This window comes from Lithobates pipiens, unplaced genomic scaffold, assembly GCF_037356315.1.
Source record: "Lithobates pipiens isolate NorthernLeopardFrog02 unplaced genomic scaffold, aLitPip1_a1.2 Scaffold_30, whole genome shotgun sequence".
NCBI lineage: Eukaryota > Metazoa > Chordata > Amphibia > Anura > Ranidae > Lithobates > Lithobates pipiens.
Genome location: NW_027507791.1, coordinates 20,133,811 through 20,148,061, shown reverse-complemented (window position 1 = coordinate 20,148,061; position 14,251 = coordinate 20,133,811). Strand labels below are relative to the sequence as shown.

The 14,251-nt window shown below is 43.6% G+C and overlaps 1 protein-coding gene across 1 annotated transcript in view; it reads right to left on the bottom strand.

Moving 5' to 3' along the window:
- Nucleotides 1-720: 720 nt before the first annotated feature.
- Nucleotides 721-14,251, bottom strand: part of LOC143942446 (cholesterol 24-hydroxylase-like) — an 84,341-nt gene continuing 70,810 nt past the window's right edge. Inside the window, exons 13-15 of the mRNA XM_077463744.1 lie at nucleotides 13,605-13,693; nucleotides 8,271-8,337; nucleotides 721-1,955 (exon numbers count right to left, since the gene is read on the bottom strand). Of these exons, the coding sequence (XP_077319870.1) occupies nucleotides 1,803-1,955; nucleotides 8,271-8,337; nucleotides 13,605-13,693 (309 nt within the window). The 3' untranslated portion in view covers nucleotides 721-1,802. The remainder of the gene's footprint in view (nucleotides 1,956-8,270; nucleotides 8,338-13,604; nucleotides 13,694-14,251) is intronic.

Genomic DNA, 14,251 nt, shown 5'->3' with positions numbered 1-14,251 from the left:
CAGGGGCTGCTCAGTTAACATGTTACACACTAAATATGGATGTAACATGTTACTAAAGCCGAATCTATCCTTTAAGGATGGGATGTGCAATTAGCAGACCGCCAGCTGTTGCAGAACTACAAGTCCCATGAGGCATAGCAAGACTCTGACAGCCACAAGCATGACACCCAGGCAGAGGCATGATGGGACTTCTAGTTTTGCAACAGCTGGAGGTCCTCTAATTGCATATTCCTGCTTTAAGGGGAGTCTTGTGACACCTCTAAGAAACTCTTTTTATTTTTGGCTCCAGCTGCTTGTGCATATTGAGCAGGGAGGAGAAATGTTTGTGAAACTGATTTTGCCTTCAGTAAAATTGTGACAAAATGTGCCTTCAGTTGACTACAATGCTTTTCACTAAATATCATTGTTCAGAGAGAAAATGCTCCTCCTTTGATCCCTAAAACGATGACCTGTTTAATTTTGCCAAATTATGTATATTGACACGGTGACATGCATTGGAGTCAATGATAGGGCAAAATTTGAAAGTGTTTTATCCTCATATTTTTCCCGATGCATTTTACCTATAGAAAAGTCTACATTTTTCACAAAAAAGTTTTGGCAAAATCCAGTCAATGGGAGAGTGGATTTTTGCAGATCACCTCTAGTCCCAAAGTTACCTAAACCTTGATGTCGGTAAATAGTTGCTCTACGTTGTAATGAAATATAAAAATGAGGCATTGATATTTGAAATAATTTTTTTTTTTTTTTTTTTTACAAAGCCACTGAATTATTGAGTTATTACAACTGACAAATCCATTTTTGAGGGAACTTTAAAAAAAAAAGTCATTATAAAATCATATTGATGATGTACAGTAGATTCTAAGCTCTCTTGAGTTCTTTGATGACGTTTTCCGGGGTTTCAGAGTACAGTCAACATTGTCTCGGCATCTAGGAGAAAAATGTTCATTCCTTGAATAATCCCCTAGAACAGTGGTCTCCAAACTGCAGCCTGACCCCAACCATGGGGCACTCTTCTTCCCACTGACCCCAACCATGGGGCACTCTTCTTTCCACTGACCCCCACTATGGCGTACTGTTCTTCCCACTGACCCCAACCATGGGGCACTGGGGTTTATGTACTAGAGTGCAAAATCTGATGCAGCTGTGCATAGAAACCAATCAGCTTCCAGTTTTTTTTTTTTTGTTAAATCTTGACTGAACAAGCTGAAATTGGAAGCTAATTGGCTACCCCATGCAGAGCTGCACCAGATTTTGCACTGTCCAGTTTTAGTAAATCATTGTTTACTCCCACTGATGCTGTGACATTTTCTATTTCCACTGGCCATGCCCCCCCCCCCCCCTTACACTCTGAACCACAATAAACTGGCCCTTTGTTTAACAAGTTTGGAGACCCCTGCCCTAGAAGGGAGGGCAAATACATTTTTTGCCAAATTTATGTATCTCTTCCTTGGGCACAATTTTGGTGCCAGTCAATAGGAGAGAAAATTTTGGCAAAATTTCTCCTCCAGACTCCAATGCATTTCTCCAAATTTTTGCCCAAAGAGAAATTTCAATTTTTCACCAAAGGTTTTGGCAAAAATTGAGTGGAACCAATGGAAGAGTGAATTTAGGAGCTCATTCCTAGAGCTGAAGTTGCCTAAAACAGTGAAGTAGGTGAAAAAAAAAAAAGTTTGCTGAAAGGTCACTGTAATAACATAAAAATGAGGCACTGAGCTTTGAAATGTGACTGTGTTTTTAGCATGTATAATGACTGTTTTTGGCGTGTATAAGCGCTAAAGCGTGACTGTACTGCTAATTTGTAATCATTTTGATGCGATTTTCCGGGGTGTCAGAGTGCAGACAACGCCATCTCGGGGTCTCAGCGTCCCTGTGTCCATGATCTCAAAGGACTGCCCTTCAACCAAGTTAAACTCAAACCTCTGCAGCAGTTTACTCAGCACCACTTTGGCCTCCAGCTGTAGGAAGAACAGGGAGAAAATTAGGAGAGAGAAGACACTAAACCCACATCATAAAAAAACGCTCAATAACTGGTGTATTCCATGCTGTTCATACTCGGGTCAAAACCCGGTTGATCCTGCTGCTCTCTATCTCCCCCTGCTATCCATGTCACCAATTCAGCTAGGGATTTTGCAGCTGAAGTGGCGATAGACGTCCAATTTGTTTTCGGTCCGATTGCTACTTCGGACAGATTTTTGGTTATTCGGATGTATTCGGCCAAATTATTAAGTAACACATTTCCTAAAATTCATTTAATTTCCTTTTGGTTTATTCCTTTTCTAACGAATTCCACATTTTCGGAACAATTTGGATCAGTCGAAAAATGATAGACTGAATCAAATTCTGTGTGAAGAATAGCTGGTTGTTAATCTCTTGCTGACCAGCCACAGTCGTTATATGGCGGCAGGTTGGCACGGCTTCTCAAACCGCCATAGGTGTACACTGGACGCTTTGAGAGGCATAGGGGGTACGCGCCTGCGACGATGTCCGCCGGCCACCTGTGATCGCTCCACAGAGAGCCAGAACCTGATCCTGACAGGGGAGGAGAGAGATCTGCTGTTCCCAGTTAGAAACACCTCCCTGGGGAACACTTAACCCCTTGATCGCCCCCTAGTGTTAACCCCTTCCCTGCCAGTGACATTAATACAGTAATCAGTGGCTATTTTTTAGCTCTGATCACTGTAATAATGTCACTGGTCCCAAAAAGTGTCAAAAGTGTCTGATCTGCTTGCTGCAGTGTTGCAGTCCCGCTAAAAATTGATGATCACTGCCATTACTAGAAGAAAAAAAAAATGCCATAAATAAATCCCCTATTTTGTAGATGTGATAACTTTTGTGCAAACCAATTTAATATAAGCTGGTTGCGATTTTTATATATTTTTTTTAACCAAATATATGTAGAAGAATACATATTGTCATAATCTGATGAAGACATTTTGTATTTTTTTGTGGGGGGGGGGGGGGGATATATTATAGCAAAAAGTAAAAAGTATTGGTGTTTTTTTTTTTTTTTTTCAATTGTCACTTTTTTTTTGGTTATAGTGCAAAAATAAAAAACGCAGCGGTGATCAAATGGCAGGACCGCCCAATTGTCAGTTACAGCAGAAAGTAAAAAATATTATTATTATTTTTTTTTTTAAATGTCGGTCTACTTTTGTTTATAGCACAAAAAAAATGGCCTGGTCATTAAGGGGGCAAATCCTTCAGAGGCAGAAGTGGTTAAGGAGCGGGTCAGGAAGCCAGCTGCCACATCCTTAACTGATGACTCATCAGCTGTCAGCCGGGTTTCCCGCTGACAGCTGAAATGTAAAAAAAGGAATGCTGGCAATGAAAAATTCAGAAAAAAAACAGTTTGGGTCCCCCCTCCAAATCCACGGCAGGCCCTTATCTAAGCATACAGTCTGGCAGGTCAAGGAATGGGGAAAGAGCATGCCCCCCCCCCCCGAATCCTACCAGGCCCCATGCCCACAACATAGGGGGGTGCTTTGGGGTAAGGGGAGGCAGGGTGGAGCTCTGCAGGTGGGGGGCTTATCGGAATCTGAAAGAGCCCTTTAACAAGGGCCCTCAGATCCCACCCCCCCCCCATGTGAATGAGTATGGGGTACATAGACCCCTCTGCCCCAAAGTAACCCCCATGTTGAGGGCATGGTATGGTTCAAGAGAGAGGGCCACTCACTCTCCTCCCCCCCCCCCCCCCGCCTTTCCTGACCTGCATGCTCAGATAAGAGTCTGGTATGGATTTGGGGGGGGCCCCATGCGGTTTTAAAACAAAATTCTATTTGCCAGCATTCTTTTGTTTACATTTCAGCTCTCACTGGCGAAGCCCGCTGACAGCTGATGAGTGTTCGGTTAAGTGCTAAGGAGCGGACTATCGCATCCTTAACAACCAGCTATTCTTCACACAGAATTCGGCTTGGTCGATCATTTTCGACCGCTGCTGAATCCAAAAGTTTGGAATCGTTAGAAAATGAATAAAAGAAAACAAAATGAAACAAAACTAATTATGAAACGAATCGACGGAAAAAAAAATTGTAACGAAACTATTCAAAACTATTTTTTTCCGTTTTGCAAATGCTCAGTTTTCAGTGAGTTTATATGATGAGCATTTCCTCCTTGTCACATCTGAGCAGCCCAGGTGACACAGTGGTAAATGACAGCCCAATCCCTCCTTCCTCCTCCATGCCTACTAACCAGCTAAGTACAAAGGGGGTGGGAAATGACATGTAGTTTAATGAAGGCTTCACCTCCCTCTTATTCTAAGACACAGGCTGGAGGGACGTCATGAAAAAAAGATTTGATTTTAAATATATTTATGACAAATTAAAACAGTTTATTGATATTAATTATTTTTACTCTGTATTCCAAAGGCTTTTTTTTTTGTTACGTGTGACCAGCAGCAGAGGACTAGAAGCTCCTCCTGCTTTTGTTTCCCTGCAGACGAGCTGGGAGAGAGCTGTATATCTGTTAGGAAAACGGTACTTGTGTAGATGTTTTTAAAATAATTACAGCGCCATCGTCCACATACAGAAATAGAAGGGACAACGTCAATTAAACAGTGTGTGTTTAGTGTCACTTTAACCACTTGCCGACCGCTGCACGCCGATGGACATCGGCACAATGGCAGTGGTGGGCAAATGGTTGTACCCGTATGTCCCCTTTAAGAGGTGGTGATAGCAGGCGTGCACCCGCCGTGTACATAGTGACCGTGCCCGCGGGACCGGCGATCGTGTCACGGAGCCTCCGAACGGGAAAGTGCCTATGAAAACAAGGCATTTCCCCGTTCTGCCTTGTCATGGCAGAGATCACAGTTCTCTGTCATCAAGAGCAGTGATCGCTGTCATGTGAGGTGTAGCCCACCCCCCGCCCCGCAGGTAGAATCACTCCCTAGGACACACTTAACCCCTTGAATGAATGAAATACTTGTATAGAGCACAATGCAAACTGAATCGCCTCAAGGCGCTGTGGCGAGCTTTGATTATCAGCAAGAAGAGGAAGGTCTTGAGTTTTTTCCTAAAAGCCCCGTGTTTTTTTTTTTCCAGGTGGATGTTGATTGGTAGAGCATTCCATAGCCGAGGCCCTTGAACAGCGAATCTCCGATCCCCCTTGGATTTATACCTGGCTTTGGGCACGAGGAGGAGGTTTTTGTTGGCTGATCGAAGACTGCGGTTTGGTGTGTAATGATTTATTTTTTCCATTAGGTATTGCGGAGCTTCTCTATGCACGCATTTGTGGGTGAGGCAAAGGGTCTTGAACGTGATCCGATTTTTTACGGTTAGCCAATGTAAGCTCCTCAGCGAAGGAGAGATGGATTCCCAGGGTTTTTTTCTGTTATCAGCCTTGCCGCCGTGTTTTGGATCAGTTATAATCGCGCAAGTTGATATTGTGGTAATCCTATGTAAAGCGAGTTTGCGTAGTCCAGTCGTGAATTAATGATTGTTCCAACTACCACTGCTTTGTCATTCTTTGGGATAAAAGGGATGAGTCTGCGAAGCATGCGCAGCAGATGGTGAGATCCACTGACTACAGATCCTATTTGCACATCCATTGACATTTGTGCGTCTAAAATAACTCCGAGACTCTTCGCTTTGGTCTTTGGGGAGATAGTCTGCCCAAAGACGGTTGGTGGAGACCAGGAGGTTTTGGTTGCGGGATTATGATTTGGGTGTAAGATAAGAAGCTCTGTCTTGTTGAGTTGGAGGGAGTTAGTGGTCATCCAGTCCTCTATTGATTTGAGGCAGTTTTCAAGTTGTTGTTGGTGATCTTTTTTTTCCATTGATCCGGAAATAAAGTTGCGTGTCGTCAGCATAAGAGTGGAAGCAGAGATCTGAGCATCTGATGATTTGAAGGAGTGGGCGAATGTAAATGTTGAAGAGAACGGGTGACAACGGAGAGCCTTGAGGGACTCCGCAGGTGACTGCCTGAGTTTCGGAGAGGAATTTTCCTAGTTTCACTGTCTGTGACCGATTTCCTAGGAAGGACGCGAACCATTGGAGATCTATGTCTTGGACTCCGGCTACTTCTGTGAGGCGGACGAGTAGAGTATTGTGATCTACTGTATCAAACGCTGCACTTAGGTCTAACAGTACGAGGAGACACGGCTCTCCGTCATCTGCTGCTTCGAGGGCGTCGTCCCAGATCTTAAGAAGTGCTGTTTCTGTTCCATGATCCGGGCGGAAGCCTGATTGCAGCGGGTCCAGGAGTTTGTGAGTATCCAGGTGGAGTTGTAGCTGATATACTACAGCTTTCTCCATGATCTTCGAAATGGTGTTGAGGCTTGTAATTGGCCTACAGTTGTTTGGGTCCTGAGGGTCCAGGTTTGGTTTCTTGAGTAGAGGTTTGAGGATGCTGGGAACAATCCCTTCTTGGAATGATCGGTTTATGAGGTGGGTTATGGTTGGTTGGAGCATTCTTTCAGTAGTTTTGTGGGGATGATGTCAATTGGTGAGGTACTATCATGAAAGTTTATTAATGATGTTTTCTGTGGGGTCTGCGGTAATTGGGGTTAGTGAACATTTTGGCGGTTGCGGTATGTTGGTGCAGACATCCTCTTTGTGTATTTGCTGGCTGAGGTTGGATGTTTTCTTCTGACAAATTGATTCCCTGATGGTTTTGACCTTCATCGCCCCCTAGTGGTTAACCTCTTCCCTGCCAGTGTCATTTACACAGTAATCAGTGTATAGCACTGATCGCTGTATAAATGACAATGGTGTCAAAAGTGTCCGATGTGTCTGCTATAATGCCGCAGTCCCGATAAAAATCGCATATCGCCGCCATTACTAATGGAAAAAAAAATGCCATAAAACTATCCCCTATTTTGTAGATGCTATATCCTTTGCACAAATCAATATACGCTTATTACATTTTTTTTTTACCAAAAATTTGTAGAAAAATGCATATCGGCCTAAATATTTATTATAGCGAAAAGTAAAAAAATTTTTTTTTTTTAAATTGTTGCTTTTTTTTTGGTTTATAACGCAAAAAATAAAAACTGCAGAGGTGATCAAATACCATCAAAAGAAAGCTCTATTTGTGGGGAAAAAAGGACGTCAATTTTGTTTGGGAGCCACGTCGCACGACCGCGGAATTGTCAGTTAAAGCGACGCAGTGCCGAATCGCAAGAAGTGCTCTGGTCAGGAAGGGGGTAAAATCTTCCGGGGGTGAAGTGGTTAAGGTTAAAATACTTTTCTGTAGCTCCACCCCTCTTTAATATACCTGTTGTTTTGTTGGTATTTGTAAATAAGCCCCATACTCAATTTTATACAATAATATTTCTCCCATCTCATTCTAATTACAACAGTGTGCAAATCAGATTTAACTACTCTCAGATTTAGATTTGTCTGAATCTTGGCACAATGACACAGCGGGTAAAATAAGTATTGAATACATCACCATTTTTCTAGGTAAATATTTTTCTAAAGGTTCCTTTTGACATGAAATGTTCACCACACTATATTCTCCCAGTATTTCACAGGCTTGTCTAAATGTTGTGCAGCGAATTAAACGATCCAGGTCTTTCTGGAGCTCTCCACAAGTGGTCCTTGGCTCTTGGACAACTCTTCTGATAATTCTTTTTACGCTTCTGCCAGGAATTTTGTGAGGAGCACCTGGTTGTGTCCGGTTTATGGTGAAATGATGTTCTTTCCACTCCTGGATTATGGCCCCAACAGTGCTCACTGGAACATTCAGAAGTTTAGAAATCCTTCTGCAATCAATGCCATCAGAATGTTTTGCTACAATAAGGTTGTGAAGGTCTTGAGAGAGCTCTTTGCTTTTTGCTTTTTGCTTTTACCCATCATGAGCAATCCTTGTGTGACACCTTGGTAATGAGACACCTTTTTATAGGCCATCAGTTGAGACCGAACCAGTAGATATTAATTTGCAATGACAAGGGGCAGGATTGCTTTCTAATTACTGATAGATTTCATCTGGTGTCTTGGCTTTCCATGCCTTTTTGCACCTTCCTTTCTTCATGCGTTCAGTACTTTTTCCCTGTGATTTTCCATTTTATTACACAGAACTTCATTTCAGAACGTATTTGTTTTGGTTTCAAAGTATGTATGGATTGTATGAGTTGTTAACGACCTGTGGTGTAAACTGTATGTCAATCACGCCTTTAGAAATACATTTACCGAGAAAAATGTTGACGTGTTCAATATTTATTTCACCCGCTTTCTTTCTAGAATTGGACAATTCTAGAATCATGGCGATTGAGATTTATGAGCTGTACAAGGCAAAAAAACTTTCCATAATATCGACATCTCTATTTGACTTACCTGAGAAAACACCTGACCCAGACAGGAGCGCGGACCCAGAGCAAAGGGGAAGTAACAGTAGTATGGCCTGCAACAGAAACACAACAGGCTTGAACAACATCCAGCATCATCTAGTCCTTTTATACCTAGCCTGACTGTCTTTTGTCCACCCCTTTTCATTCATTGGATTACATTTTTTTTTTTCAAATTATGGAGGCTCACAAATCCCTAGTAAAAAGGCTTGCTTTAAATCATAATTTTTAAAGAGCAACTGTCATCTTTGTCCTGCAGGCTGTCCTCCTCTGACCCGCTGTTGACTCACCGACAGTCCCATTCACTTTAATGGGACTGCTGGTGATGTGGCAGTGACACAAGGTGAGGGATGTGGCGCCAGGTGAGCGGATGCCCACTAACAGGCGCTGCCATGATGGATCTGAAATGACAGGTGCTCTTTAACCACTTGAGACCCGCGCTATAGCCGAATGACGGCTACAGCGCGGATCTCCTTTGCCCCTGAGGGGCGCGCATGGCGCGATCGGCGAGTCTGAGACTCGCCTGATCACCGATCCGAGCAAGGGGTCGATCCCGACCCCTTATCACATGATCAGCTGTCAGCCAATGACAGCTGATCATGTGATACAACGGAGCCGGTAATCGGCTATTATTCCTCCTCGCGCTGACAGCGCGAGGAGAAAAAAAAAGAGCCTTTCACCGGCGGCCGTGATCGGGACATCAGTCCCGATCTCGGCCAGCCCTGCCAGTGCCCACCTGCCCCCTGCCAGTGCCCACCTGCCCCCTGCTTTGCCACATGAATAAAAAATGTGTCCCCCCCCCTGTCAGTGCCACCCAGCAGTGCCCACAGTGCCACCCAGCAGTGCCCACAATCTGCCTCAACATAGGTGCTGCACCCCAGTGCCACATATCCGTGCCCAGCAGTGCCACCTATCAGAGCCACCTATCAGTGCCCATCAGTCCCATCTATCAGTGGTACCCATCAGTGCCCCTTAGTGCCACCCATCCGTGCCACCCATCCGTGCCATCTTATCTGTGCCCATCTTTGCCCATCAGTGCCCACCAGTGCAGCCTATCAGTGCCCACCAGTGCAGCCTATCAGTGCCCATTAGTGCCGTCTTAACTATGCCTATCAGTGCCCACCAGTGCAGCCTATCAGTGCCCACCAGTGCAGCCTATCAGTGCCCACCAATGCAGCTTATCAGTGCCCACCAGTGCAGCCTATCAGTGCCCACCAGTGCAGCCTATCAGTGCCGCCTCATCAGCGCACTTCAATGAAGGAGAAAAATGACCTGTTTGCACAATTTTATAACAAACTATTAAACATGATTTTTTTTTTTTGTTTAGCAAAAAATAAAACTCCCAGCTGTAATTAAATACCACCAAAAGAAAGCTCTATTTGTGGGAAAAAAATGATAAAAATTTCATTTGGGTACAGTGTTGTATGCCCGCGTAATTGTCATTCAAAGTGCATCAGCGCTGAAAGCTGAAAATTGGTCTGGGCAGGAGGGGGGTTTAAGTGCCCAGTAAGCAAGTGGTTAAATGTAAGGACTCATTCTTGCTGGTAGTTAGAATCTTTAATATTTGCAAACAAAATGAAGGTTTGCTGATTAAAATAATAAGCTGTCAGGTTAGTAAAACAGCGATATCAGAAACCAATTAAATCATACAGTTTGTAGTGTACATAGATTTGCAAAACAATGAGATAAAGGAATATTCCTGAACTTTGTTTTATCTCATGGATACTGTGACATTGGGGGTTATTTACTAAAGGAAAATCCACTTTGCACTGAAAGTGCACTTGGAAGTAAAGTCACTGTAGATCCGAGGGGGACATGCAAGGAAAATAAAAATAAAAAACAGCATTTTAGCTTGCACATGATTGGATGATAAAATCAGCAGATCTACCCCTCAGATTGAGAGCAACTGCACTTTCAGTTAAAGTGGATTTACCTTTTGTAAATAACCCCCAGTGTGTGAATGCATCAATGCAGTGCATATCATCTCCGCTTGCAGAGCTTAGATTCATTGAATGAGTTTACCAAAAATGTAAATATTGCAGAATATACAGTGCCTTGCAAAAGTGTTCACCTCCTGGCTTTTTATATATTTTGTTACATTACAACCTTTAGTTCAATGTTTTATTAACCTGAATTATATGTGAAGGGTCAGAACACAATAGTCTAAGTTGGTGAAGTAAAATTAGAAGAATATATACATAAAACAATTTTTCATAAATAAAAAGATAATTGGCATGTGCGTATGTATTCACCCCCTTTGTCATGAAGCCCATAAAAAGCTCTGCCGCAACCAATTACCTTCAGAAGTCACATAATTAGTGAAATGATGTCCACCTGTGTGCAATCGAAGTGTCACATGATCTGTCCTGACATATACATACCTTATTAAAAAGGCCCCAGAGGCTGCAACACTTAAGCAAGAGGCACCACTAACCAAACACTGCCATGAAGACCAAGGAACTCTCCAAACAAGTAAGGGACAATGTTTTAGAGAAGTACAAGTCAGGGTTAGGATATAAAAAAAATATCCAAATCTTTGATGATCCCTAGGAGCACCATCAAATCTATCATAACCAAATGGGAAGAACATGGCACAACAGCAAACCTGCCAAGAGACGGCCGCACACCAAACCTCACAGACTGGACAAGGAGGGCATTAACTGCTTGCCGACCATCAAATGACGGCCAGGCGGCACGGCTCTTGTGGCGGAAGGGCGTCATATAACGTCCTCCCATTTAAACAATGAATGCACGCGATCGTGCCCACGCATCCCTGTTCCTTTCGGCGGTGGCATGTCACGGAGACACCGCTCGCCACCGAGGGGGGTGAACAGCCATTGGGTATGCTTGTTTACCACGCGATCGGCCGTGATGAAGTCACAGCCGATCACAGATGGTTACACCCCCCCCCCCCGTGCGCGCGTCGGCGGCATGTTCCCGGGAACGCTGCTAGTCACCGACGCTGGTAAACAGCCATTGGCCGGCTGTTTACCCACATGATTGGCTGTGATCGTTTCACAGCCGATCACTAAATGTAAGCAAACCGCGGTAACGAGATGTTACCGGATTCTCCTCCTCACACACCAATCGTGTGTGAGGAGGAGTTTATCAGTGAATACTTTTGCAAGGCACTGTACATCCTCATGCTACATAACTAAGCTCCATTTAATGCTGATAAATTAAATTATTAACCACTTCAGATCCGCGCTATTGCCAAATGACGGCATTAGCGCGGACCTACATTTTCAGGACTACGTCTATTGACGTCGTCCTGGTTACGAGCGGCCTGCGCGCCCCCTGAGGGGCGCTCGCGGCGCGCTCTGTGATCGGCGAGTCCGTGAGACTCGCCTGATCACCGATCCGTGTAAGGGGTCGATCCCGACCCCTTATCACGTGATCAGCTGTCAGCCAATGACAGCTGATCATGTGATAGAACGGAGCCGGTAATCGGCTATTATTCCTAAAAAAAAAGCCGATCACCGGCGGCCGTGATCGGGACATCAGTCCCGATCACGGCCATCAATACAAGGGACCACCTGCCACCTGCCTGTGCCCACCTGCCTCCCGCAGTGCCATCCTGAAAAAAAATAAAAGAAAAAGTAAGTGCCCCCCGTCAGTGCCCCCTGTCAGTGCCCATAGTGCCCACAGTGCCACCCACAGTGCCACCCACAGTGCCACCCCACAGTGCCACCCACAGTGCCACCCAATCTGCCTCAAAGGTGCTGCACCCCAGTGCCGCCCATCAGTGCCCAGCAGTGCCGCCCATCAGTGCCCAGCAGTGCCGCCCATCAGTGCCCAGCAGTGCCACCTATCAGAGCCACCTATCAGTGCCCATCAGTCCCATCTATCTGTGGTACCTATCAGTGCCCATCCGTGCCACCCATCCGTGCCACTTATCCGTGCCACCCATCCGTGCCATCTTATCTGTGCCCATCTTTGCCCATCAGTGCCGCCTTATCTGTGCCCATCGGTGCCGCCTTATCTGTGCCTATTAGTGCCGCCTTAACTATGCCTATCAGTGCCCACCAGTGCAGCCCATCAGTGCCCACCAATGCAGCCCATCAGTGCCCACCAATGCAGCCCATCAGTGCCCACCAATGCAGCCTATCAGTGCCGCCTAATCAGCGCACTTCAATGAAGGAGAAAAATGACCCGTTTGCAAAATTTTATAACAAACTATTAAAACATGATTTTTTTTTTTTTTTTTTTTTGCATCTTTTTTTGTTTGTTTAGCAAAAAATAAAACTCCGAGCTGTAACTAAATACCACCAAAAGAAAGCTCTATTTGTGGGAAAAAAATGATAAAAATTTCATTTGGGTACAGTGTTGTATGCCCGCGCAATTGTCATTCAAAGTGCATCAGCGCTGAAAGCTGAAAATTGGTCTGGGACTGAGGGGGGTTTAAGTGCCCAGTAAGCAAGTGGTTAATGTATTTTAAATAGAAAACTATCTTTAGATTGATTTTTACGGCAGAAGCATTTTATTCAAATAAATTTGATTTAAAAAAATAGATTTTAAATAAAAATAAATAAATAAATAAAATCAGAATTTTTAATTTTTTTTTAATTAAAAAAAATCAGCTTTTTTTTGATAAAAAATGAAAAAAAATAATCTATTTATATCCACCCAGGTTTTTTTCCCTATTGCAGTAGTTATTAATTTGGAACCGCTAATCAATAGCAGTTATCTGTCTATAAATATGAATTTCCAGAACAAGTGCCAAACGACAGTACTTAAAAATCTCCATAGGTGAAGCTTTAAAAATTTCTACAGGTTACCAGTTTAGAGGAGGTCTATAGCTCTAGAATTATTGCTCTGACGTTTGCGGCAATACCTCACATATGTGGTTTGAACACAGTTTACATATTGGCATGACCTATGTATGTGTTCGCCACTGTGCAGGAGCATGTTGGGGGGGGGGGGGGTGGTGCTTTAAAAATAATTGCTTATTTATTTTATTGCTTTTTTTTTACACTTTTCCTTACATTTTTTTATTTTATTTTTTTAACTCTTATTGCTTATTGACTTTTGATCACTCGTATTGACTGGTCCTGGTCTTTTTATGTGGAGATCATAAGACCCCCATAAGACCCCAGATCTCTCCTCTACCTTTTTAAAAGCAAAAAAACTAAAAAAAAAAAAAAACTTTTTTTTCCTTAAAGCAAAAGATCAAGACATGTTTCCATGGCCTGAGAAACAGAAGTGCAATTCCGCGCAATTGTCATTCTAAGTGTGTCGGTGCTGAAAATCGGTCTGGGCGGGAGGGGGGTTTAAGTGCCCAGTAAGCAAGGGGTTAAATACCTCTTTATTATCTGTTACTCACTTTTCAGCAGAGGGACTGAATCTTTCCGGGTCAAACGTAAAAGGATTTGGGAAGAATTTTTCCATCCGACCCATCACGTACGTGTCGAACTGGAAGAGAGAGGTGAGATTTGGTCAGTGGTGATGTCATAAATAAGCAGCAATAACGTCATCTTAGCTATGGAGCCCAATAAGAGGAAAATGGTAGGAAAACGGATATAAATTCTACATTTCTAAATGTGATTTCACCAAATAATAAAACCTTATTACTACCCAATCTGGCTGCTTGCAGCAAAAGCTTTAAAGGAAACTCATAAAGATTGGTCTAATACAAAAAAAAAAAAAAAATGTTTTTAATTAAAGGGGGACTCTGAGTAAAATAAAAATTGACAGATATGATGTAATCATTCAGTAGCATTTAAGCCTAACTCCATAGTTCATGTCCCTTTAACTGCTTATCGACTGGCTCACGTAGGAGTACGGCGGCAGAGCGTCTCTTCTGTGCCGGATCACGTATCTAATACATGAGCCAGCTCTTCTGGATAGGGAATGCGCCCACAAGCTGATCAGCGGGTCCTGCCCAATGACTGCTGTCTGGGACCCATCAATCGGTGAAGTGGATGACAGGACAGAGCTCTGTGAATGTAAACATCAGAGTTCTGTCCTGTC